Below are 25,938 nucleotides of genomic sequence, written 5' to 3' on the forward strand. Positions count from 1 at the left end.
GAAATAATGACTTTCCAATTTGACAAATCTAGACAAAATTTGCAATTTTAGATTAGTCTCAAATTCATTGGAAAAGTTGTCATAATTTGTGAATTGTAATTTAGGATTTATGAGATCATATTTTGAAATTTTGAAATTATTTTATCATATTTATATCACAATAAATAATTATTAAATGTGTATCATAATATTTAGCTATTTTACAGTTGCAATAAAGTGTTTGTTATTAACTATTTATTTATTAATGTTCGGTAAAATTATGTGAACCGTTGAAGTTAGTATATAAAATATCTATGGACATATTTTAAAGTAATCAATAAATAAATTATAAAATAATAAATATATTACATAAATTAATAAAAATAATCTAAATAAATAAAAAGTTTAAAATAAAATTTTATATAACACAATAAAAATAAAGATAAAAAAATAAAAAGGATAATTTATCAATATCAAATAACTACAAACAATTGTTCATAAAAAAAACTAAAAAAAAAAATTTCGTAAAAAACTTCGAAACTCGACCTATTTCCATGAAAAAGAAGAAGCTAAAAGTTGATGTTTTTTAAATCAAACCAAACACTCTATTTCTACCGTTTAGAGTAAAATTGTAAAATTTGATCTGAAAAGCTGAAACAGACCCTATAGTTTTAAAAAATATTATATATATATATATAAAATAAAATGTACAATTTATGAAAAAGAAAAGGAAAAAAAAGAAAATGTACTAAAAAAGAAAAAAAATTGAAAAGCCCAGCGTGTACTTGTATTTTAACTTTCCTCTTGAATCTTCATTGCTTATTTCGCTGCGTCTTCTTCAAGCCTCCATAGCTGCAACCACCACAAACTCCCCCAAAATCTAGGGTTTCTGGTCTGGTGGCCCTTACCAAATTACACCGAAACTGCTAATTTCAAGTTTCAAGGTACAAATCTCCCTTTTCACTATCATTTTTTTTTTTCGTTTATTTTATATTATATTTTTTGCCTTGTACCATGTCCACAAATAATCTTGAGAGTTCCAGTGTTACAATGAAAAGCCGCGTATCAGTTTACCTTTTTCTACTGCACAATTCCTTTTCATATAGCTAGGGCTTTCGCTTTCATGGTTGTCCCTCAATCCTAAATTTGACCTGGGTCTGCAAGATTTTACACGCTTTTCTTCATATATTTCACTCTTATCTATATTTATGCTTGTTTGATTGCTTGTATCTAAATCTTTGAAGTTCTGGCTTTTGTTTTGCCACTCTTGATTATGTAGTTTACATATGACGAAAGCTGCAACTGCTAATCCCAGCGGTAAGACTGGAGTCCGCATTGTGGTAGCTGGAGACCGTGGCACTGGGAAGTCAAGCTTGATAGTTACTGCTGCTGCTGACACTTTTCCTGCTAATGTTCCGCCAGTTCTTCCTCCCACTAGGTTGCCTGAGGATATCTACCCTGACAGAGTTCCTGTGACCATCATCGATACCTCCTCTAGGCATGTACTCTCTTGTGCTTCTTATACAGAACTGAGAGGCAAATATTTTCGGATTATGGAGTGTACTAATTCACTTGAAAGCCAATGAAAATAACAAACATATATTTTCGGATTTTTGTGTGAACATATTGTGTTTTTGGGTATGTTGTTCCTTGGGATAAGAAATAGACAATCGTATGTTTTAAGAAGAATGAGCCTTGAAGTTAAATGCTCCATTCTGATCCACTAGATGCCAGTATCAAGTGTTGTTATTTAAATGAAACATTCTCATAGTACAATAGTGATTGACTTTTGTATTTTGCACATGTGATTCAGAGTAGAGGATTCTGTTAAAGTAGCTGAAGAATTGAAACGAGCTGATGCAGTGGTTCTTACTTATGCATGTGACAAGCCAGAGACTCTTGATCGATTGAGTGCCTTCTGGCTTCCGGAGCTTCGTCGATTTGAGGTTTCTAAAATTTATTTTGGTTATTTTTATAAATCTATAAGTTCATTTGTGATTAATAATTTATCTACTTGTAATCTATGAATAATTAGTGGAGGCATAAAGTACCTGTATTTTTCATTTTTGTTCATCTTTTTGTTTCCATTTCTTAGAATTTATCCCTTGGAAAGTTATGATGAGTGGTGGCTATATAGAATTTCCATATGAGAGTAATTGGCATTTTTGTTGAACCCAACAAAAATAGTTAATCCTCTTTATCTCAAACTGACATTCACTGGTAACCTTAAGTCCTTTTTGGACTTCTACTGAGATCTGTGCCATATGAACAGCTGGTCTATCATGTATAGACAAAGGATTCAAATTTTTATATTAATTTCTAATGGGTATATGAACAATGAATAGGTGAAGGTGCCTGTCATAGTGGTGGGCTGCAAACTAGATTTGAGGGATGAGAACCAGCAAGTGAGCCTGGAGCAAGTGATGTCTCCAATAATGCAACAATTTAGAGAAATTGAGACTTGCATCGAATGTTCAGCGTATAAACATATTCAGGTATGTTTTGGTGGTGCCCTCTTGTGGCTGCTATCCATTTGCGATTGTTTTTTAGGATATGTGTTATGCTATTCAGCTTTAGTTTTCCATATATGTTATTGAGTCTATTCCTTAAAAAGTGATAATGATTGTCTACTTTCTACGTAACATTGACTTATTTTCTAACCAATGATGATGAGGATATGTTTGTAGCTTATTTGACTTTACAATTGGTGAGGGTGGCACTTCTTCTTTGAGGTCTTTGAGGAAGCTGTTCAGTGCATGGTAATTTGTATTTGACTGACTGATTTTCTACTTCCTTCATTCAGATACCTGAAGTTTTCTACTATGCACAAAAAGCAGTGCTCCACCCAACTGGTCCATTATTTGACCAAGAATCACAGACTTTGAAGCCCAGATGTGTGAGAGCCTTGAAGCGTATTTTTATTCTCTGCGATCATGATAGGGATGGTGCCCTAAGTGACGCAGAATTAAATGATTTTCAGGTATATATTCCAATTTATGAGTCCTTCCTCTCTATGCATTTCATTTCCGACCTTTTCCTTTGCCTTCTATTTTGGCGGGGAAGTTGATATGAAAATCATTCTATATTTTTATCTGCTCTATGCATTGATTTGTTTTCATTGCAAATTTGACCTCAAGAACAGTCTTTAAGAGTCTACGAGGTTTATCCTCACTCTATTTGGGAGTAGAGATGAACTTATGGGCTTTGCCCACTAGCAATGATTATAACTGAGCTGATGCAGTTTGAGAGTGTTTTTCCTAAGGCTTGTGACAGTTCTAATGTTATAGTTATCATCAGGTCAAATGTTTCAATGCTCCACTACAGCCTTCTGAAATTGTGGGTGTTAAGAGGGTTGTGGAAGAAAAGTTACCCGGTGGGGGAGCTACAGATAGAGGAGTCAATGAACGTGGTCTCACTCTGACTGGATTCCTATTTCTCCATGCCTTGTTCATAGAAAAGGGACGTTTAGAGACAACTTGGACTGTCTTAAGGAAGTTTGGTTACAATGATGATATCAAACTTGCTGATGAGCTGATTCCAACAGTCAAACGAGCTCCTGATCAGGTAACATTTCAATAAGGTAAACTGCAATCATCATATTGATTATATCATAATTTATACATTAGAATTCATGTCTTGATGACAATTGAAGTGGTCTCCTTTTATCCCTTAATAATTCTTGAGCTCTTAAACATTAGATTGTCTCAATTCCAACCAGCTGTGAAAAGTACAATATGTATATGTAATTTCTGTGCACTCCCCTACTTCAGTCAGTTAATCTTCATATTAGGACTTGTCCAGTGAGTGTTAATTTCTGGTCATATTCACAAATATAGTGCCTCCATATTCATGCTTTGGTTTATCAATGGGCACTTGATTATATGCCAGGCTGCAGTTTGAGATTAGAAGCTCCCTTGAAAGCCTGTTGTTTCTGTGGATTTTCTGTTGTATGTTTTTCCGTCTTTAGTAATGGCTATCCTACTTTCTCTTGTTTAAAAATGCTCTCTCTTTGTACTTGTTACAAGTCTTTGTCGTTTCTTTCCTGCACTGTGCATGTTAATTGCTTAAACTTTTCCCTTTTTTTTTATTCATTTATTGCAGAGTGTGGAGCTCACAAATGAAGCTATTGAGTTCTTGCGGGGAATCTACGAATTATTTGACAGTGATTATGTATGTTTCTCTTCGGCGCTCTCTCTATGTTCTATTATAACCAAAACAGCATTTCTGTTTGTTGAAGAACTTCTTTCACTTTGTAGTTCACATAATTGCTGTTGGGTTGGGTTGGGTAGTTCTGAGTTTTCACAAACATTTTAACCACCTGGATATTTTCTTGATAGGATAATAACTTGCGGCCAGCAGAACTTGAGGATATCTTTTCAACTGCGCCAGAAAGGTATTTTAGCTTTCTGTAGAGTGCTTTATGAACTTCTTGAATTATTTTCTTAAAAGTGTTATAGTATTATAGAGTAAATTACACCTATGATACCTGAACTTTACCCTAGTTCACACTTTGATACCTAAATTACATTTTGTCTCAAAAATATACCTGAAGTAACGATGACCGGACAATTTAGTATATTTTACCGGTCAGTGGCCAGTCAATACGAGTTTGACGAGTAAATTACACTGATGGTACTTGAACTTTACCATAATTCACACTTTGGTACCTAGATTTCATTTTCTCCAAAAATACACATCAAGTAAAGATGACCCAATATTTTAGTACATTTGACCGATTAGTGATCGGTCATTGCAAGTTTGACCATTTTAAATTAAAAATTGAGACCCATCACACACTCAATTAACATAAAATTACAATACCACTATTTAGCTGTCTCTCTCTCTCTCTCTATATATATATATATATATATGTATATATTAAATGACAATATTATAATTTTGTGTTCATTGAGTGTATGGTGAGTCCCAATGTTTAGTTTAAAATGGTCAAATTCATGTTATCCGGTCACTAACCGATCAAATGGACTAAATTTTTCAGTCACCTATACATGAGTTATGTTTTTAGGATAAAACAAAATTCAGGTACCAAAATGTGATTTAAGGTAAAGTTCAGGTACCATTGATGTAATTAACATATGAAACTCACGTTGACCGGTCATTAACCGGTAAAATACACTAAATTGTCAGGTCATCGTTACTTCAGGTATATTTTTGAGACAAAATGTAGTCTAGGTACCAAAGTGTGAATAGGATAAAGTTCAGGTACCATTGGTGTAATTTACCCTAGTATTATATGCTCATCACTAATTCTGAAAGGCATGATGAAGATTTGTTTATGTGTAAGGATGAACCTAATTGGATTGACTGACTAGCATTTATCAAAATTTATTCGATTGATATGTGCAAGATTCATCTTAACAATCAGTCGATTAATGAACAAAGCAAAAGGAATTTCGTTTAAATAGGGTGTACAAAATAAAACTAACCCAGCCAATCCTGTCCAATCCATGTATTCTTATTTTGATGTTTTTTTATTTCCATAAATGGGGTTGGATTAAATTAGATTGGATGGAGTGATTGGGTTGGAATAAATTGGTTGAGTTGGTTTAGTTGTAAGACATAGAATCAAATTTTATTAAATGAAAATTTTCGGATGGTATTTGGCTGAACTTTACTTTGACTAAAAATGTTTTGGTGTTTTCAAAAGTTTTTATATTACTGTAGAATTTACTGATTAAGCAATAGCTTTTTCAAAAAGAAATATAATTCAATCAGTAGCATTGAATAGTAAAATCTAATTTTTTTGTTCATTGAAAAGAAGATGGAAATAGATAGAAAGAAATAAAAATGGGAACATGGGTACAAATAGGATATAATTAAAATATATGAAAATTTTAAGTAAAAGATTATGAATATCTTAATATATAAATTTATATGTATTGGATTAAAAAGTAAAAACTATATTATCTACATCTTTGTATCTTATGAAAAATCAAGCCAACACTGGCAAAGTTTGGAGTCTCTTCCTCAGTGATCAATTGGTAGCCTTCAGCTCCTGGTTTATCAATGATGACATTTGTAGTATTTCTCACTTGTGTTTTTCTTGACTTTCCTAAACTTTTCTCCCCCCCTTCTTTTTGTTTGTTCTCCTTCCTCTTCTCGTGTTCAAACACTCATTTTTCGTTTATTAATATATTGCAGGTTTGTCAGTTCTTGGGTCACGGGTGCTCACCCCGCCCAAGTTCTGTCTCGTCCCAATTTCTATAAAAAAAATGAAAAATCAAGCCAAATATATATATATATATATATATATATATATATATATATATATATATATATATATATCATGGTACATTTAGGCTTATAATTGTTAGACAATCAATAGATATGGAGAAACTTTATCATCAATGTCATTATAATCACCATTAATGTTATATTAGTAAAATAATAAAAATAGATTTTAAGTAAAATTAGAAAAAAGGATGTAATTATTCAAATAAAAAACCAACACAACCCATTTTTATTGAGTATTCATAGATTAGATTGGTTTTTGACAACCAATCCATGAATCACTTTCATGGTTGGCATGAGTGGCTTATAACTCAAATCCTATTTGTCCTAACCATGGCAGCCCTTGGTTTAACCCTATTTTGTGGCTTCCTGATTGTCCAGACAGTTCCTAAAAGAATCTTTTGTTATATTCTTGTTTACCAATCATGTTTTCTCCAACCAATGTTCCTTGAAGGTTATAATTCCCTGCAAATCATGATGGAATTATTGCATGTAAAATTGAGCAAAATTTCTTACAGAGAAATAACACAATTCTTCATGTTATCATTAGTAGCTGTTATTAACCGAGAATTCTGCCATTCAAGTACCTATTTGGGTTTTGATTAAAGCATATACTCTCTACTTAATATGTGGAAATATTCCTTTGTTGCATTTAACTCTTCATCTTTTTTTATCAGCCCTTGGGACGAAGCTCCATATAAAGATGCTGCAGAGAAAACTGCATTGGGTGGGTTGTCTGTGAATGCATTTCTGTCAGAGGTATATAGATACTTAGTTCTACCAGGAACCAGCACCTTCTTTTTACATGATTCATATTTATTTTAATTTTGAAGTCATATTTAGAGATTTTTCACTTTATGTGATGCCTTCGGTTGTACCTCTTATGGGAGTGACATTTTTGAGCTTATTTTGTGATATGCGGCAGCTTACTACTATTCTTCCCTTTGAGATGTGTATTAGGTTAAATTTGCATCAGAATACCATGCTTCTATTCAAAGCTTTTTTCTATTTCGTTTTCCCCCCAAGTTTACTTGTGGTGCTGATGATAATTAGCCAATTAGTTTGAAAAAAAGCAACATCTCAACAGTTAGAACCTTTTATGAGAATAAATTTGAATACCATGCTTCTATTCAAAGCTTTTTTCTTTTTCGTTTTCCCCCCAAGTTAACTTGTGGTGCTGATGATAATTAGCCAATTAGTTTGAAAAAAAGCAACATGAACCTTTTATGCAATCATTTTGTATTAACGAGAAACATATGCATATCAGTGGACCCTCATGACACTTCTAGATCCATCCCGGGCCATGGAGAATCTCATCTACATTGGATATCCTTTGGATACTTCTACTGCTGTCCGGTTAACAAGAAAGCGGCGTCTAGATCGCAAGAAGCAGCAATCAGAAAGAAGTGTATTTCAGTGTTTCGTCTTTGGACCAAAGAATGCTGGGAAATCAGCATTATTGAACTCTTATATTGGAAGGTCTATCTTTGGAACCTATATGTGCATAGCCATGTAAAATTGGTAGTATAAATCGAATTGTTTATGATATTTGCTCTTCTTTAATAGATGGAATTGCTTTGCGATAATGCAGGTCATTTTCTGATTCTCCTTCATCAACTGTTGAGGATCGCTATGCGGTTAATGTTATTGATCTACCTGGTGTAAGTGCCGTTGCATTGCTCTTGTACATCATGTCTATCAATGACCAGATAAACATGTTCCCTATCCTTTTCTTAAGTGTTTGACTTTGGAACATCAACTTTAATGATCAGGTTCCTCAAAATTCACATGAATGATGCATCTTTTGGTATTATTATTCCCTATTGATTAACTGTGTGGAAAATACCAGAAAGGATGCAGTAAGAAACATTTTGATAGACCATGTGCGAGTTGTGTTGTCATGAGATACTGTTGAAGTCCCATTGTTCTTTGCTTTTACTTTTTAGCTTTTGTAACCAATTATGTGCCTCTCTTCTCTCCAATTGAAGCTGTATAATTTTTCTTGTCTGTAGGGAATTAAGAAAACTCTTGTTTTGAGAGAGATTCCCGAGGATGGCATTAAGAAGCTTCTGTACAATAAAGAGTCATTGGCATCATGTGATATAGCAGTATTCGTCCATGACAGGTAAATAAGAGGTGCCTGTTCATTTTAGTCATGATTACAGAGTGGTGGTGGTTGGCATAATCATTGGCCATAAGATTTGAAACCTTTTGGGATTGAGTGAGTTAAAATCTTTTCACGAAACACGTTGAGATGCTTCCCAAAGAAAGATGATGCAACCAGTTTTACTGCTAAGTATCAATGATTGAATAATTAAACATGTATGCTCATGGGCTTAAATATGTGCTTGTGTGTTTGTTTGGAGAGAGTTGGATGTGCTTCAAGTTTGATTGTCTATGATCGGCAAGTTGGTATCATTATTAATGATCTTGGTGCTGTAGTTACTTTTCTAGTACAGCAGAATCATGTGTATATTAAAGGTTATTGTTATTATTGCAGCTCCGACGAGTTCTCATGGAGGAGAGCAACTGAATTGCTTGTGGAAGTTGCCGGCCATGGTGAGGACACTGGCTATGAAGTCCCATGCTTAATTGTTGCAGCTAAAGATGATCTAAATTCATTTCCAATGGCAATACAAGAATCTACAAGGGTATATACTTTCTTCATTGCTTCTATCATCTCCTGGTTTCAAAGTGCATTAATTTCAAATTTTTCTTTCTTTTGGCAACAGCTTGACTTTGTAAAAATTTCCAGTCATTCTTATGTGTAAGCAGTGTTTTTTCATTGTTTTTAAAGCCATTTTAACAGTATACTGATTTTTCTGAATGGTATTCTAGTACCATGTGAATTCATCATTAATGTTAGACTAATTGGATATTCCAACACGATTCTGTTCAAGGTCATCCTTTGTAGTTTGCTTGGTTTTTTGTTTGCATAATGATACCAGAGTCCTTGTTGCCTCATGAAAATTTGGCTCGTCTTTGCTGGTTTTGCAAAGAGAATTATCATAGAGGATATTGTGTTGGTAGTTGTTCTTTCAACACCTTGAGCTGGCTAAAGATGATGTACAACACACCTTCATTGCATACTTTGGCTTTTGTAGGTTACTCAGGATATGGGAATTGAGGCTCCTATTCCCATCAGTTCTAAGATGGGTGATATAAATAACGTATTCCGTAGGATTGTTAATGCTGCGGAACACCCTCATTTGAGCATTCCAGAAACTGAAGCAGGGAGAAGTCGCAAGCAATACCATCGGCTTGTCAATCGCTCTCTTATGTTTGTTTCAGGTATGCTGAATTTCCTGGCTCCTAATATTACCAAGTTAGCAGAGCACTCAAAACTGGAACTTGGGTGAATTTGATTTTTTGGAATTCTGCACTCAGGAAATTTATGTATATAATTCATCACCCACTCGGGTGTATAATAGGTATTATTTGAAGGCAAAAGTAAAGAACACCAATAAACTTGCACTCTTGGATAAGTTGGCCCAAATTGACTTTTGGAGAAATTGATCTCTGAACTTTGTCAATTTTGGATGAGTTATATGCAGTCGAAGAAAAAAAAAAGGGGTCATTAGTGCGTGTGTTGCACTTGTCACTTGTCCTTTTATGCCAATGTGTGCTTCAGTAGGGGTCAATTTGTATAAAAAATGTTTATATGGGCCAATTTGTTGTTCATGGGTACTTCTGTACTTGTAGCTAATATTCAAAGTCTTAATTATTTATTAGAACTTATGGAATTTTTTTTTATATCCTCTTGAGTTGTGAAGCTTATCTGTGTCTTGCAATTTCTCAACGGCCACATTTTGCTAATGAATCACTGTGTCAAGATAGATGGAACTTCTCCTGGGATTTGAATATAAGATATACTAGTACACATTTAAGACCGTCATGTTGCAGAAATACAAAATTGGAGGGTCTTTTATCTGTTGCTCAGCCCTTGTTTCTATGAATAAATATCTGATGAGATATTTGTTTTTGTTAGAGAAATTTGTTTCTTTGTGGGTAAAAAGCATCTTGAGACTCCTGATCATTCTGATTTTGGTGGATTGAGCCCCGATCTTTCATTTCAACACATTAAGCCCTCCGATCTTTTATTTCTGGCTATATTAAAGCCCCTAATGACCAAAAAAGTCAGTTTTGAACATAAACTCGGTTAACAGAGTGTTATTCATTTCATTTGCATTCAAAATTTGCAATTTTAACAGTTCGAAAGCAATTTTTTTTATACATGCAATGTGATTATAGAGAAACTGTAAAAAGCTTATTTCGAAATGTAAAAAAATTACAATCAGAATTAGATGTTCATAGCTAATTAATTTGGCAAGTAAGGGTTTAATGTGACAAAATAAATGATCATGGGTTTGATGTGTTGAGAATTGAGATAAAAGATGAGGAGCTCAACCCACCAAAATCGGAATGATCAGGAGGAGCCTTCGTCTCAGAATGCTTTTTGCATTTCTTTGTGTTTCTGATCATCTACCATAATAATGTAAATGCTTTGATTTTTGTAGTTGGAGCAGCAGTAGCCATTGTCGGATTGGCAGCTTACAGAGTGTACGCAGCAAGAAAAAGCTCATCAGGGTAGAGATAGAGGATGAAGATTGCATTTACAACCTCATTTGGCTTGAATACACGAGGTGTTGTTCGATTATCCTGATGCCCTCTTTCTCTCTAGTCTATATAATTTTATGTTTCTTTAGTTTTCTGTCATCAGGATACTTAACAGTTTGAATGGGGAAGGTTGGTCTGTTAGATGTGGACACATGTACCATAAATTTCCTCTATAGTTATTGTGCAGGGGGGTTGTGCAATAATAAATTTTTTTGCCAATGACCGTTCCGTTAGCCATTTTATATACTCAAAATGATTTTTACATGTGCTTCCACATAGGGGTGACAATTTTGACACGATAACACGAATTACATACATCCGACTGGCACAGACATGATTGTTATTTATGTCGAATTTATTTTATATTTAATAATATGAAACATATATATATATACGACAACCTGAATTTTCTCTGAGTTTCTAAATTCTTGATGAAAACTGTGCAGTGTTGGAATGTGGTGTGACGTGATAGGTAATTATCTGTGTTAATTTCAAATGACCTGAATTTGGTAGACATAATTAGTTTAGTCCAAATCGAAATTTAAGTATCAATTCAGTTTTTGAAGTCTGCAATATTTGACAAATTACTCCAAATTTAACATATTTTTAAGGTATAGAAACTGATTGTATTTTGGCTAATTTGTCAAATATCAATAACTTTATAATTGAGTTGATACTTAAACTTTGAGTTTGATTTGTTTAAGCTAAAGCTATCCTGCCAGCCAACTTCTACTGGTAATTTGAATAAACAAGTAGAAATAAAGAATTACTAGGCTGCGTGATAATTAAAGGCAGAAAGCATATGCTGAATCTTACATGTTTCTGAGCAATTATTTTACTATTGATTTTTCGACATTAAATAGTTTTTAATTGGTAAAAAAAGCATCTTGAGTCTTTTATTTGGACACATTAAGTCACCGATCTGATAATTATGATGGGTGAATTAAAAATTATGCCATAGATGGTCTGATAAGCTCAGGTGGTGAGATGCATGGTGGAGGTGGGGATGTCTGTGGGGGTGGGAGAAAGGTCCGTGTTTCCATCCTGTCTCCGTATTTGGAGATTTTTTTCTCATCCCCATCCTGTGGAGAAAGTAAATGAAGATTCCCCGTTTCCATTAGGGAGAACCCCCTACGAGGATAAGGAATCTCCGCCCCAGTTGTAACCTTACCAAACACGTGGTCTAGATGTTTAAAGTACTTTATCAATTTAACCACCAAGGTTGGAAGAATTTTACCTTTCAACCCAACTCGAATATTGGTTAGTCTGTCCAGAATATTAAATGGTTTAAACATGAACAAAATTCACAAATTTTCGTTTTTCTTTGAAACGATCAATAGAACTATAAGAAAAATATCTGCTTGTGGTTGTAATCAGGACAATGGAGAAACTTTACAATATTATCAAAACAATACGTCCTATCAATCAAGCGATGTTGCATGTATATATTTATTTTTTTGAACCCCAATCATATCTCATGACGTAATACATATCCTTTTTATTGCTCGGGTGTATTACTCGTGTGCTTTCATCACATGGCCCTGCGGGTGGATGTCTTGTGAGTGTTTTGCCAGGTTCGTTTAGGAGGGGGCCAGGCATGGATATGATAATCTCCAATAGTTTCCCTTTCTAAATTAAAACAAGAATTCCTAAAGTCTTCAAGAGTTACTTGAAGTCTAAAGTCCAATTTGAATAAGAATTTCATCTCCATTCTATTCATTTCTGCTGTGCTTACTCCTCCCACTTTGGCATAGTAGGCATTATTGCAACACCTGCACTTTAGAACAAGAGATCAAATGTCAAATTCCTAGCAACTCTACTTATTAAGGGATCTCACCTGAATATCGTGAAACCAATTACTACCTATTTCTATTTTGCTAAACACGCTAAAGATATTTAAAATAACAGAATTAAGAAACATCCAATTTCACCTCTTATAAAATTGAATGAAATCGGATTAAACTCATTCAAAAATTATTGACACAATTAAGAAACATTAACACCAATATTTTATCAAGTTTTACATGAGTTTCAAAAGGTCACAATTTAATTTCACCTCTTTTGAAATTGGGTGAAAGTGGATGAAATCAGATGAAACTCATTTTAACATGATTCACTAAAACATTTACTTTTTTTTTTATCAAGTTTCACATGAGTTTCAAAAGCTGATAATGTAAGTTCACATGAATTTCACCTCTTTTGAAATTGAGTGGAAGTGTATGAAACTCATTTGAAAATGATTGAAACAATTAAGAAACATCAACATCAATGTTTTATCAGGTTCCACACGAGTTTCAAAAGGTTATAGTGCATTTTAACTCAATTCCACTTGTTTTTAAATTAAGTGAAAGTGGATGAAGTTGGATGAAATTCTTTTGAAAATGATCAAAACATTTACGAAATATTAACATCAATATTTTATCAAGTTTCATATGAGTACACAATTTTATTTCACATGAATTTTAACTAATTCTACATCATGAAATTGAGTAAAAGTGGATGAAATCGATTAAAACTCATTTGAAAATGGTTGAAATTGTTTTGAAACGTTAACCCCAATATTTCAAATAGTTTCAACGGACATCATCTATAGTTTATATAGCACATGATTTTTTTTATCAAATTATTAAATTGCATACTTTCACATTCAACAATGCATCATAAACGTGATTCAAAGGGAAAAAAAAAAGTCAAGTTCGTTGATTCAAAGAACGCCGAAAAAGTCCAATTAAGGAATCTCACCTCAAAATTTATAAAAAAAATCAATAAAAAAGACAATTTTGATCCTTAAAAACAATGGATTTTCGCGAAAAGGTAGTAAGTTATCGCAACAAAGTTGCGATTAGTTGGATGCAAACTTAAATTTTCTACGAAACTGACTCATCCACATCGGAAATGGTATTTTAGCCATAGAAGAATAAGCCAATAACATTAAAATTAAATTGTGGCATCCGAAGTTTAATAAACACCAAGACACCTAAGTAACTTCAAGACTTGATACAACAATCCGATAGTCAGGGCATGGTGTCCCGGTTAAAAGGTTGAGCAAAGAGCGACCCTAAATGATAGTAATGAGATACGAATTAACTGAATCCCTCTGGATTCTTCCAAAATAGAGAAAGAGAGTGACTTAAGTATACGCGTTTTAAAGCATGATACTCGAAAAATGAAACATGAGACAAAGCACACAATATCTACACGGTATTAAATGCTATTACACTTTACAAGCAAATTAGGTCTAATGATTGAAGTACTCACTGATCATCCAAAAATTTAGCAGCCAACATGATGCTTGTGATGAGAAGACGATGAACATTCAAGTGACTAAGAAACGCATCCATCTGAAGCAGAAACCTCCGAATATATATATATCCAACAACAAAGCAAGAAGCACTACATTTCGAGTACCGAAAAATCCTTTCGATGTACTGTTTAATTGTTAAAGAGGGCGATTTTGATCCATGAAACACTGTAATAACATCTTTCTTTCTTGCTGAACCATCTAAAAGAATAGACTTTTCAAGAACAGATGAAAGAAGCTGCAACACTCGGGGATACCCCGAAACACTTCCGCTAGATTCATATAATCCTAAAGCTGCATATGTTTCTGATTCAATCCCACTTCTCATGTTGATTGAGTAGTGATATTGGGAATTCTTTGGGAATTTTTATGTATAGATTATTATAGAAATATCAATTGGGAATAAGATTTTCTTTATGAAATTCTGTTCTTTCTTTGAGGTAAAGTTAAATTGGGACCATTTGGGGGAATTGTTTAATTCTTTGGATTAGAGTAGAAAAGGTTGTTGTTTTAGAGTAAGAGGATTAAGTAATACTCGAATATGATTCAGACAAATGAGACTTTCAAAGTTGTTTTAGGATATGTTTGGAGTATCTTATAAAAGGGTATGATTGATGTGTGATAAATGGCGGAGTCGGAACCAAATACTCGGAGTGTTAATGGGTGAAAATTTGTTAAAGATTACATTTTGAGATGAAGTATCAACTACGATATTGTAGATTTCCCTAGTGATGCTAAATCCGTGACAAATTCTAAATTGTATCCTCGTGTGCCGAAAATTACTTTTAAGATAGTGGAAGTTCCACTATACAATATCTTTAATTTGGATTAATCCTTTGATTGGGGTAATTTTTATAAAAAATTATCCATTTAGACCTGATTGGAAAATATTTTCTTAGAATGGACTGTTATCCAATCAGGGTTTAACAAATATTATTATTTTTTAAAATTAAATTACCCATTACGGCGCCATAATGGGTATGTTGACAGGAATCCACAAGGGATTCCTATCAACTAAGTGGGCGGTGGTTGGGAAACAGCCCCTTCTAGAAAAATATTTCCCAACCAAGTCTAGTGGGGTAATATCTTCTCATCCTGATCGGGAAAACAGCCCATTCCAGGGAAATATTTCCCAACCAGGTCCACTGAAAAATTACCCCAAATAAATGATTAATCCCTTTAATTTATATTCGTTTTATTCATTCCATCAATATCCACATTAAAGGTTGAGAGCATAACCACTACCCGTTTTTCTAAGTTTCTCTTACTTTTTCCATTTCGTTGCCTCAAGTATTAATAATACATTTCTTGAAACTCTCTTTTTGCTTCTTTCTTGAAGATTCTTATTTCCATCTTTATCTATTGTCTCGGATCTTTAATTTTTCTTTTCAAAGACTTCATGGATTCATTTTCAAATGTTGATGGAATCAAATGTTCGAAGGAGTGTCAGATTAGAAGACGACAGGATTCTATTACCAAATGATATAGAGAAGGATAGAAAAATATAATATTGTTGAATATTTTAACTCTTAAACTTGAAGGGATTAAAAAATTTCAATTTTTAGCTAAGAACCCTAATCTCAAAGAGAGAATCTAAAATTTCAATTGATTGGATGATAAAACTTAGTTTAGAGACGAGTTTGTACTCCTAAAACCCTAAAAGGTAAAATTACATAAAATCCAAATAAACTTAATAATAAAAAAATAATAATAAAGGGGGCTTAAAAAGTCCAAGCACAAAGAAAATAAAGGAGAGACCAAATAAGAAATTAACCGTTAATATGAAGTAAATGAGAGTGCCTAATTGTAAAACACGCATACGTCTCAACTGAAGTCGACTGCTGGTAATTTATAAGTGCTCCCTTTCAATGCTCTTCATGTTTCAAAATTTGACAAGCAAAAAACTTGAATTTTGATTGACACTTTCACTTTTTTAATACTGTTAGTTAGTTTGGACTGTTTTTACTAATAGAATGAATCATAATTTATTTCTTGTTCGTCACGTTTTGAAACATAAAACTATATTTGAAAATGAACGAAACCATATAGTTTATTTTTATATTTTCCTTAATTATTTATATAAAATACTAAACCTTAAAATATAAACTCTAGAATTTAAGAAATAAATCTTAAACTTTAAATTATAAATGATGAACCTAAAATATATAACATGTTATTTTATGACTCAATGTGTAAGTGGGGTCGAATATCAAAAGTAAACCTACTCATGGTAGGGCTGGCCGGATCTAATATGCTTTTATCTAAAAGTACGTAGTTCAAACCAAACCTACCTTGATGTTAATTTAAGTAAGTTTGGAATTAAAAATCAAATCTCAAACTCAGTCCATATAAATTCACCTAAAATATTATACATAATTTTTAATTATAAAAAGTAAAATTTATATTTAAAAATAAATATTTGATATATAAATTCACTATTTAATATTAATAGGCGGGGTGGCTCGTGCTATTTTTACCAATTCTAAACCCGTCTAAGAAATAGGTGGGTTTTAGCGGACCTAAACCGGGCTAATTTTAAGGTTAATTTTCTTTATCTAAACCTGATCCAAGGAACATGGCCCTAAACGGGCCTGATGGATACCCGGATCCATGGACCAGGTCTAATTAGAAGCATAAACAAAATTTATTGTAGTAGCAGGTGGTCAACGAGTGTGCATAATATGTAATGTGGCAATTTGAGTTAGGGTAGAATGTCATTGTTTCTTCTAACAATCAACATAAACAAGTTATTATTAATTTAAGGGTAATTAATTTATTAGTCCCTATATTTTGACAAAACACACTATTTAGTCCTTGTATTTTCAAAAACATATGGTAAGGTCTCTAACTTTTTTTTCAGTGAATTGTTTAGTCCTTCCGCCTGTTTGTTAGATTTTTTTACCGTTTATGACTTTGGAAATGACTAAATTACCCTTTACTATTTACCTTCAAACTTTAGAAGAGGAAATCCAATTTAGAAGAAGAAGCTATTTGTATGGAGAACAAGAAAAATAACAGACCCAATGCTTACGAATTTGAACGATTAAGAAGAAAATCAAGAAGAAGAACAATCAAAGTTGATTTCAGATACATTAGAGTTTAAAAGAAATGAAAATAAAGGAAAAGAAGAACGCAAATTCAAATTGACTGACAGAATCTTCATGAGAGTCTAACGGCAGGGACTAAATAGTTCACCGAGAAAAATGTTAGGGACTAAACAGTTCACTGAGAAAAACGTTAGTGACTTTACCGTGTGTTTTTGAAAATACAGAGACTAAACAGTGTGTTTTGTCAAAATATAGAGACTAATAAATTAATTACCCTTGATTTAATAATATTAAACTAATTCAAATCTTTCTTTAACAACATTTTCGAATAATTCTGCTGTTCATGTTTCTGCTCTCCAAAATAAATATCTCTTATTTTATTAACGGCTTAATATATTAGTTACCTATAAAAATTTAAATAGTTCCAAAATAATTCTATATTATTATTAAATTACATTCAATAACATAATATTCTTATCGCCCATTTCTATCAATTACATTCAATATCTCCCTATTTTTACTCAAAATTTAAACTGCCCCGTGAACTTTTAAAAATTCCTCATTATTAATTGACATTTTTATAACATGTGATGAACACTTTGATACATGACAGGACGAATACAGACTTTAAACGTCGGGATGCAAATTTTCATCCCAACCCACAACCACTTTTGTGGAAATAGCCGGAAGATTGGAGGTTTGAACACCTCTTTCAGCTGTGGTTCTCAAAATCCGAGAGTACATATTTGAACTATCCTTTATCTCTTTACGCATTGTGTAGGCGTATAGCATACTTCTTTTATTTTTTGTCCACCCTTGTATATTTAGACCATTAAATACATGTTCCGTATAGTTAAGGTACTGGATCAATTTAACCAGAAGTTAGGGATTAGCAATGAGAATATATATATTGATTAAAATACTTCGTGTAACATTAGTTAAGTAGTAAAACATCAAAGCTGACTTCATTAAATTGATTTTTATTGTTTTTTTTTATTGATTTTTTCTTGTTTGTTATATATTATAATATTATTGAAAAAAATTTCTCAAAATTTTTTATTGACAAATAAGATGGAAACCCCAATTAAGATAAACTGGTGGGCCCATGGTTTATATTGTGGTTAGCCACAATATTCTAACTTAATTAAAAAAGAATTAGTTACAAAATTTAAAATTACATCTCATTGTGCATATTGTATTACCAAAAATATTATTTTTTAATGGCATAATACAATTTCGCTCTCTAAATTAAGGCTTTAAAATCAATTAGGTCCTTAAACTATTAAAATCAGCAATAAAGTTCTTGAACTATCCTAAAATCATCAATGGAATTCTCATTCTAAATAAAAATCAACAATTAATACCTCATCGAAAGTTATTCAGTTCAATAGTTTCAGACTCTATTCCTCAAATCCATTTTGAATCAACAAAAAAATTATTATAACCTATATTAAATAGTTGCAGTTTCTAATTTTAGAATAAAATCAGAATAAAATAAAAATTCAATTAATGACTTTTATTTAATTTAAAAACCTAATGGATGATTTTTGATAATCCTAATTGATTTTTGAAATTTTAATTTGGGATAAAAAAAAAGGAATAATATCTGCTTTTGAATATGTAGGAAATATATTTAATTTATAGCTGCTAATTGGCTAATTGCTATATCCGTATAGCTTTACCTTCCATTTGGGACAAAGTTACTCTGACTGGCTGTGCAATGGAATGTCAATGCATTCAACATGGCGTGTCGTCAGCCGTACATCTTGAAACAGTCAAATCAATCGGTAGCACAAACCTTTTCATGTTATTAGCGGTTACTCAACCTGAATCGCTCTGTTTTTTTTTTTTTTTAATCTCATAAGCAGCAGAACCAGAATCTATTAAATGGTACCACGCGATGGTTAGTATCGTGTGTGACACCGGCCTGAAATTATTCAATTATGACCTTAAACTATCAAAATCATTAATCTGGTCTCTAAACTAATAAAAAATCATCAATTGAGTCCCGAATTTAAACGAAAAATTTCAATTAAGGTCTCATCGAAAATCATTCGGTTGAATAATGTTCAGACCCTCTTCTCCAAAATCATTTTCAACCAACACAGAGATTATTACGGTTTATATGAAATAGTCACAGTTTCTGATTTTAGGATAAATTAAAGATCTAATTGATGATTTTTGCTTAGTTTAGGGATCTGGTTGATGATTATGATAGTTTAGGGTCTTAATTGACTTTGAAGCTTTAGTTTGAGACCAAATGGATATAATGACTATATATATATATGCGTCTTCTATGTTTACTTTGTTTTTGACAAAGTAAGCTTTACTTTGTTTTTTCTATGATTAGATGAGTTTACTTTATCAAAGTTAATCATGATCCATGTGATCAAAACCGTCACCATCCAATGGTGGAAAAAACAAAGTAAGACTTATTTTGTCAAAAACAAAGTAAGCATAGCCTACCATATATATATATATATATATAATAACATAATATTTAATCCTTTTTATGTTAAAAATAATTTGATATAGAAGATCTCTATAAAAAAACATGAATTACTATGACTTAAAATATATTGTTAATTTTAACAAAAAAATTAATTAACTTTTTAATTAAATACCATTATATTGTAATTTTTTTTAAATTTAAAATTTATAAGAGGAATAATGTTGAAGAAAAATCTGATTGAATTAAAAATATAAAACTGAGAAATTACACTATACGCCCGGTGCTTGTATGCGATTTTGATACTACGTTATACTCGGGATCTAGTATTTATAAATAGGATAAGATATCAAAATAGGCCTAAGGTTTTTAGGGAGTATCAATTTAAGCTCCACATATAAATAACATCAATATAGGCTTAACGTTTACAAAAAGAGTATTAATTTAGGCTTTGCTAACGGAACGTGACACATCATTCATATTATTCCGTTAAGTTCTGATTTAGACTTAACATTTACAAAAAAAAAATGTACCAATTTAGGCTTCGAAAAGGGAACGTGACACATCATTCATATTACTCCGTTAATATCTTGCACATTTTGTTCTTCTCCATTAATATAAGAAACATAAATCTATATAGATTACATATCTCTTTTTCTTTCTTCCAAAAATTCAATTTTTTGAATGAACTACAAAATAAAATAAAATTGTGAGTATAGATGCTTGAACAATTCTGAAACGTGTAATTCAAACTTGTATTTCACTAGGTTATTTGATCCTGGAAGTGACTAGCTGACAGTCTGCTTGCACAATTTCAAGCCGAACGTCTTAAAGAGAGCGACCTCGTCCGTGACTCATTCCAAATTTTCTTTACTTCAATATTTTTGTTTTTTCTTGCATTCAGTTTCAACAACTTTAAGATGATTCTTTGCTGCTATTACTATCGAATAAACTACTCGAATGATTGAAATCAACAATCCTTCCAGTTTGAGGGGCCTCACTTTTGACGATGGAAACAAAATATGTCTTTCTACCTTACCACAGAACGGGTTGCATTTGTTCTTACTTCTGAAAAACCCGTTGCTGAAACTGACTATTAGGAAGAAAGTTATGCTGCTGATAAATAGACTAGACCAGCTTCTTTTGTAAAAAAATTACATCTTAAATGGTCTGGCAGATGATCTGTATGATTATACAATGTCGAAACAAAATCTACGAAGGACATTCGGGATGCACTGTAAAAGAAATATGACGTCGAAGAGGCTGCAATAAAAAAGTATGTTGTCAGTCGCTACCTCAAATTTCAGATGACCGATGATAAACATATATATGGAGACACAATCTCACGAACTCTAGAAAATTGCTCATGAGATTATCTCGTAATGTATGACTTTTGATGAACAATTTCAAGTTACTGTTACTGTTACTATTGACAAGCTGCCTCCTTCCTAGAAGGGTTTTAAAAATGTTCTCAGACACAAAATCAAAGAATTTTCTCTGAAAGTCTTATCACATGTGTCCATATTAAGGAGGAAGCCCAAAAACATGACCAGAAAGAATAGGTGTTTGTTATCTCAAACAACACTAACATATCCATTATTGCTATGAAACTCAATCAAAAAAGTTTCAACCACAAACAAAACCAGAACCATAACACTCGAAACAATACGAATCAAAACCCTCAAAAAGGAGCCAAAATAGACCTCGCCAACATTCACAGAAGAATGATATTGTCTTTCTCTATTTCAATTGTGGGAAACTAGGTCATATGACACGTGGGTGTAGGAACATGGAAAACACTATTCCTAGCGTTAATCTGACTGAAGAACTACCTCTAGTAGCTTTGAAAACATATATATCAAAATAGATTATTGGTTTTTTTTGTAAAAATAAATAAATCATTCACCTTAAATTAAAGGTCTACAAAAAAAATAATCAATTTTTATTTTCAAACCTAATTTAATTTGATTTGAATTATCAATAAAAAACATATATTTTTTAATTTGAAATATATATAATATAAAATTATTTCAAAAATAAAATATGTCAATTTATTTATCTAAATTATACAAAAAAAATTTATATCTCGTGCATCACATGAGTTTTTACATAGTTATAAAACTATCGAATAGATAATATATGTAAAAGGATAATATGTTCAACCGATTTTAACAATATGCTTTTTTAACATCAAATTTAGAATAACTAAAATACTATAAAAAGATAAAATTTCAAAGTTACATTGGTAAAATTTATTAACGACAAATTTAATATAACTGTTACAATTATTTATTTAATTTAATGTAATATATAAATTGATTATTTAAGCAATAAGAAATTAAAATATCTATAATTTGATTCAATACATATACTATAATTTCACATTTATTTTATCTTCTCAAATTTTATGTTAAATTAAACTACAGTTTTTTTTATCAAAAAAGAAATCATAGTTTATTTAATAAAAATAAATTTGATAAATATGGCATAAAATATATATTAAATAAAAATATAATAAATAATACAATAATTTTTTTTTTGAACAACAATAATTATTTTTATTATATGATATTTATAATAATGATGCATGAGGTAATTTAGCAATTTCTTTTATTAAATAAAAATATAATAAATAATACAACAATTATTTTTATTCTGGCGTTTTCAAAGCCTATTTTCGTGAAAGACACGCGATTAAGATAAAAAAAAATCACGAGTTTTGCTCATTTGGTGCATGACTTTATGGTAAAATTTCATCGTTTAAGCCTTGAAAAACGCAAATTACTACATTTAGACATTATTTTTGTTTTTCTTTTTCCGATGAGGATTCCCTTTTGAGGTTTTTCCTATTTAATACTTTTCCTTTTCTTTTAATATTTGCATATTTAGTATTTTATTTTATTTTTCTTTCTTTTATGATTTAGTTTTTTTTTTAGGATTCTACCTTAGTTTGGCGGTAAAGAATCAATTTTGGATATCTATCTTAATAGAACGAATTTCTATTTTCCAAAGATCTCTGAATTTTGAAGGTTATTAATATGCAATGGTGTGCGATTCAACTATTAGCAACAAACTGTTTACTCTGCTGCATCAATATCTTAAATTTCAAGGCAATTTCACTTGCATTTTTCTTTATTAACCAAAACAATAAAATAAACAAATTGACGATTAGATTTATATGAATTAATTAGGGCAAAAAGTATCACGAGACCCTTAATCTTTTATTTGGATATATAATAACCAATTCAACATCATGAATGTATAAGTCAAATGTAAATTTAATATGACAAATCATAAAATGTGACAAGTTTAGGTATAATTATGCATTAAGAAGAGATATGAAATATAATTATTGATGAAATTTCATGAACAACAATCACACAACAACACTATCATCAGATTTTCATCAGCAAATTCACATCTTTTATAAGCAGACAATTCTTTGATATTGTATTCATTGAAAAAACAAATTTCTCTATAGGTGCAAATGAAGCTTTATAATTTCTATATACGGATAGAAGCAACTACTAACATATATATAATTCTTCTAATATGGCATAAAGCTGTTTATATATCAATGTTTTAAAAACCGGATCGAACATCGAATCGGATTGACAACTAGATCAATGGTTAATTGGTTCAACCGGTTGACTCGGATTGGTTGAACCGAATGACGTCATAAATAATATATATATTAATATCATTTAAATTATAAAATTTACTAAGAGTTTAAAATTTTATTTTATGTATATTTAAAATTTAAATACTAAATTAACTTTATTTATATTGTAAAGATTAATTAAGTTTTTAATAATATTTATCAAATTATATAAAAAGTAAATACTAAATAAAATTTTAAATTTTAAGTATCAGTATACTATATATTGTCTTTAATCACAAGTTGAAAGCTAGTTTAGTGGTAAGATGTACCTAATGGTTCCTAAAGGTCTAGATTCGAATTCCAACTTCAACATATTTATATTTTTTAAGTTAAACATGTGTGAATGACTAATCGGACCAAACCGCTCAACGGGAGCGGTTCACGGTTGACCCGACCGATTCAAGCGGTTTAGTCCGGTTCGTTGAACAATTAAAGGACCAGCATCAACTGGAACGGAGACCCGACTGGTTCGCGGTTGAACCGATCGAACCGGCCAGTCCGGTATGGTTTTCATAACATTGAAAAAAAAGCAATTAAACCTTCTCTATAAAAGAAAATTCAGGCAGATATTAACGTTATAAAAAGCAAAATCTAAGTTGGGTCCAGACTTACTGTTTATAAATAGTAGCAGAGCCAGGACCTATGGGTCGGGGGGCTAGACCGTAGATAACAGGTAATTCAAGACTCGTTGACATGGGTTCAACAAGTTTGATCAAAATTAATTTTGTTCTAAATATAAAAAGAGCTAAATACTTGCCCGTTAAAATATTCCACTTATTTCATTTTAATAACCCTTCATGCACTTTATTAGACTTGTCTTAAACTTTTTGAAATCGTGTGATAAATTCTTATTGGATACTTAATATTTCATATAATTTTATATTAAAAAAATATACACAGTAAAAAATAATTGAAATGCTATAAATTTTGAATAACTAAATCAAATATGTCAATATAATAGAATAGTGAAAAACGAGTTCTATCACATTATATTATTCATTTTTAATTTAAACTAATATTTCCATCTTAATCATTAATTACAAAATGAAATTATGATTTCACCTCTCAAATTAAAATTAAGCTTGAAGAATCTCAATCCATATTTAAATTTATTAATTAAAATCAATAAAAAAATATATTAAACTGTTGAACTGGAATTTAATTTTAATATTCTCACTAAAACTCTACTTTACGAGTGATTTATGTGATTCTTTGCATTAATATTAAATATATCTCTCATTAGAGTGAATTTGAAAAAAAAATGTTAAAAATCCATTCGTAATATGAAATATAATATATAAATCAATCAATCAATATTAAATGATGTATAAATAAAAGAACAGAAGGATTATCAAATAAGAAAAAAAAATAGAGGAAGTATAGGATCAGGACAAAAACTAATCATCCACAACATTGATTATAAAATGAAGAAAAAAGCTAAATATGCCGCATATGCATAGGAAAATAGGGAAGGACGAAAATGCCCAGAAATCAGAATTAAAAAAATAAAGAGATGGAAAGGGCATTTTCGCCCTTTCCATCTTTTTATTTTTTTAACCCTCAACAGCCCAAAACGATGTCATTTTGGGCTGTTTTAGGGTTAAAAAATAGATGAGAAGGGCGAAAATACCCTTCCCACATGTGAAGAAGAAGATTGTGTCTTCTCCTTCAAACGCCATGACTGGAGGGGCTCCAGCCATGGCGGCCCCTGGCGAAGCCAGAGTTCAAACATCGAAGCCAATAAGTAAACAGAGCAGCAAAAGGAACCGGTTGTCGTTCAAATAGGAATAGGTAAGGCTTTCCTTTTCCTGGAAGGTGAAGGCTTTTATTATCCCCGTTGAGCTGGTTGTTGCTTTTGATAATCCTATCTCGTTTTCGGGCGAGGATCTCAGCATCTTTTTACCCATTCTAAAGTGTTTCCGGTTCTCTATCATGCTTTTAAGCTTATATGGCAGCTGATATATTGGGGTGGCTATAGGTTTCTAGACGTGCGTTACTACTTTTTCATGCCAACAACTGGTCCTAGAAACTTTTTCGAGTAGATCCGGGTCCCTTCCTTCTTGTAAAAGCGGGTTTCACCAAACCATTGAGCAGATCATAGTCAGCATTACAAGCATAGAGGTTACAAGGAAAGACTAGGTTACAGAATCAGCTGCTATTGGAATGGGGGTAGAATTTCCTTGCTTCTCATCGAGATTGCCTTTGTCTTCAAAGCTTCAAGGGATGATGCTTGAATTCTTGTTCTCAAGGTAGCTACTAACTCTTGGAAAGGTATCGAAGTCACTTTCGGATTAACTGATTAAGGAGTTCCAGGCGTGAGTTAGCTTAGGTCAATCCCTTTTTGAACAACCTCTTTTGATTCACCTCCTGAATCACCAGCATTGGATTCATTCTTTTCTATGATATTCCCAAAAACGGCTATTCCACATCCCAGGCCTGTAATTCCTTATCTGTAAGTAAAGCTGGCTAAGACTAGCAACTTATCTGTGCATGGATATCTAATCTAAACAACTATTGGATTAGTGACATTATAGTTCGAAAAGACTGATGCGAAGTGGGAAAGCAGGAAAACAATCTGGTAAGAAAAAAAGGCAGAAGACATTAATGAGTTCACCACCCGTAGATTGAAGAG

At 31.8% G+C, this 25,938-nt stretch overlaps 2 protein-coding genes across 2 annotated transcripts; one reads left to right on the forward strand and one right to left on the reverse strand.

Annotated features, from left to right (window-relative positions):
- Positions 1–763: 763 nt before the first annotated feature.
- On the forward strand, positions 764–11,267 carry LOC136205513 (mitochondrial Rho GTPase 1-like). The gene is made up of 15 exons (XM_065996142.1): positions 764–923; positions 1,259–1,477; positions 1,793–1,925; positions 2,325–2,474; positions 2,783–2,959; positions 3,277–3,543; positions 4,081–4,149; positions 4,317–4,372; positions 6,909–6,990; positions 7,499–7,710; positions 7,823–7,892; positions 8,244–8,356; positions 8,732–8,882; positions 9,336–9,522; positions 10,749–11,267. The coding sequence occupies exons 2-15, from the start codon at positions 1,266–1,268 to the stop codon at positions 10,820–10,822; spliced, it is 1,953 nt and encodes a 650-aa protein (XP_065852214.1). The 5' UTR covers positions 764–923; positions 1,259–1,265; the 3' UTR covers positions 10,823–11,267.
- A 730-nt stretch (positions 11,268–11,997) lies between these two features.
- On the reverse strand, positions 11,998–14,497 carry LOC136206811 (cyclin-P3-1). Its single transcript, XM_065997987.1, has 2 exons — positions 14,107–14,497; positions 11,998–12,620 (listed from the first exon to the last, which is right to left on the reverse strand). Exons 1-2 carry the CDS (start codon positions 14,475–14,477, stop codon positions 12,380–12,382), a joined length of 612 nt encoding a protein of 203 aa, XP_065854059.1. The 5' UTR covers positions 14,478–14,497; the 3' UTR covers positions 11,998–12,379.
- Positions 14,498–25,938: the final 11,441 nt, after the last annotated feature.

Source organism: Euphorbia lathyris, chromosome 9, assembly GCF_963576675.1.
Source record: "Euphorbia lathyris chromosome 9, ddEupLath1.1, whole genome shotgun sequence".
In the NCBI taxonomy this organism is placed as follows: Eukaryota; Viridiplantae; Streptophyta; class Magnoliopsida; order Malpighiales; family Euphorbiaceae; genus Euphorbia; species Euphorbia lathyris.

What these genes read in the sequence shown, in the direction of transcription:
- LOC136205513 (XM_065996142.1), top strand. Translation starts at nt 1,266, where the DNA reads ATGACGAAAGCTGCAACTGCTAATCCCAGCGGTAAGACTGGAGTCCGC. An exon ending in CAGCGTATAAACATATTCAG is followed by an intron (nt 2,475 to 2,782) that starts GTATGTTTTGGT and finishes TCCTTCATTCAG; the next exon opens with ATACCTGAAGTTTTCTACTA. An exon ending in TGAATGCATTTCTGTCAGAG is followed by an intron (nt 6,991 to 7,498) that starts GTATATAGATAC and finishes TATGCATATCAG; the next exon opens with TGGACCCTCATGACACTTCT.
- LOC136206811 (XM_065997987.1), bottom strand. Translation starts at nt 14,477, where the DNA reads ATGAGAAGTGGGATTGAATCAGAAACATATGCAGCTTTAGGATTATAT. An exon ending in GCTAAATTTTTGGATGATCA is followed by an intron (nt 12,621 to 14,106) that starts GTGAGTACTTCA and finishes TCTAAAGTGCAG; the next exon opens with GTGTTGCAATAATGCCTACT.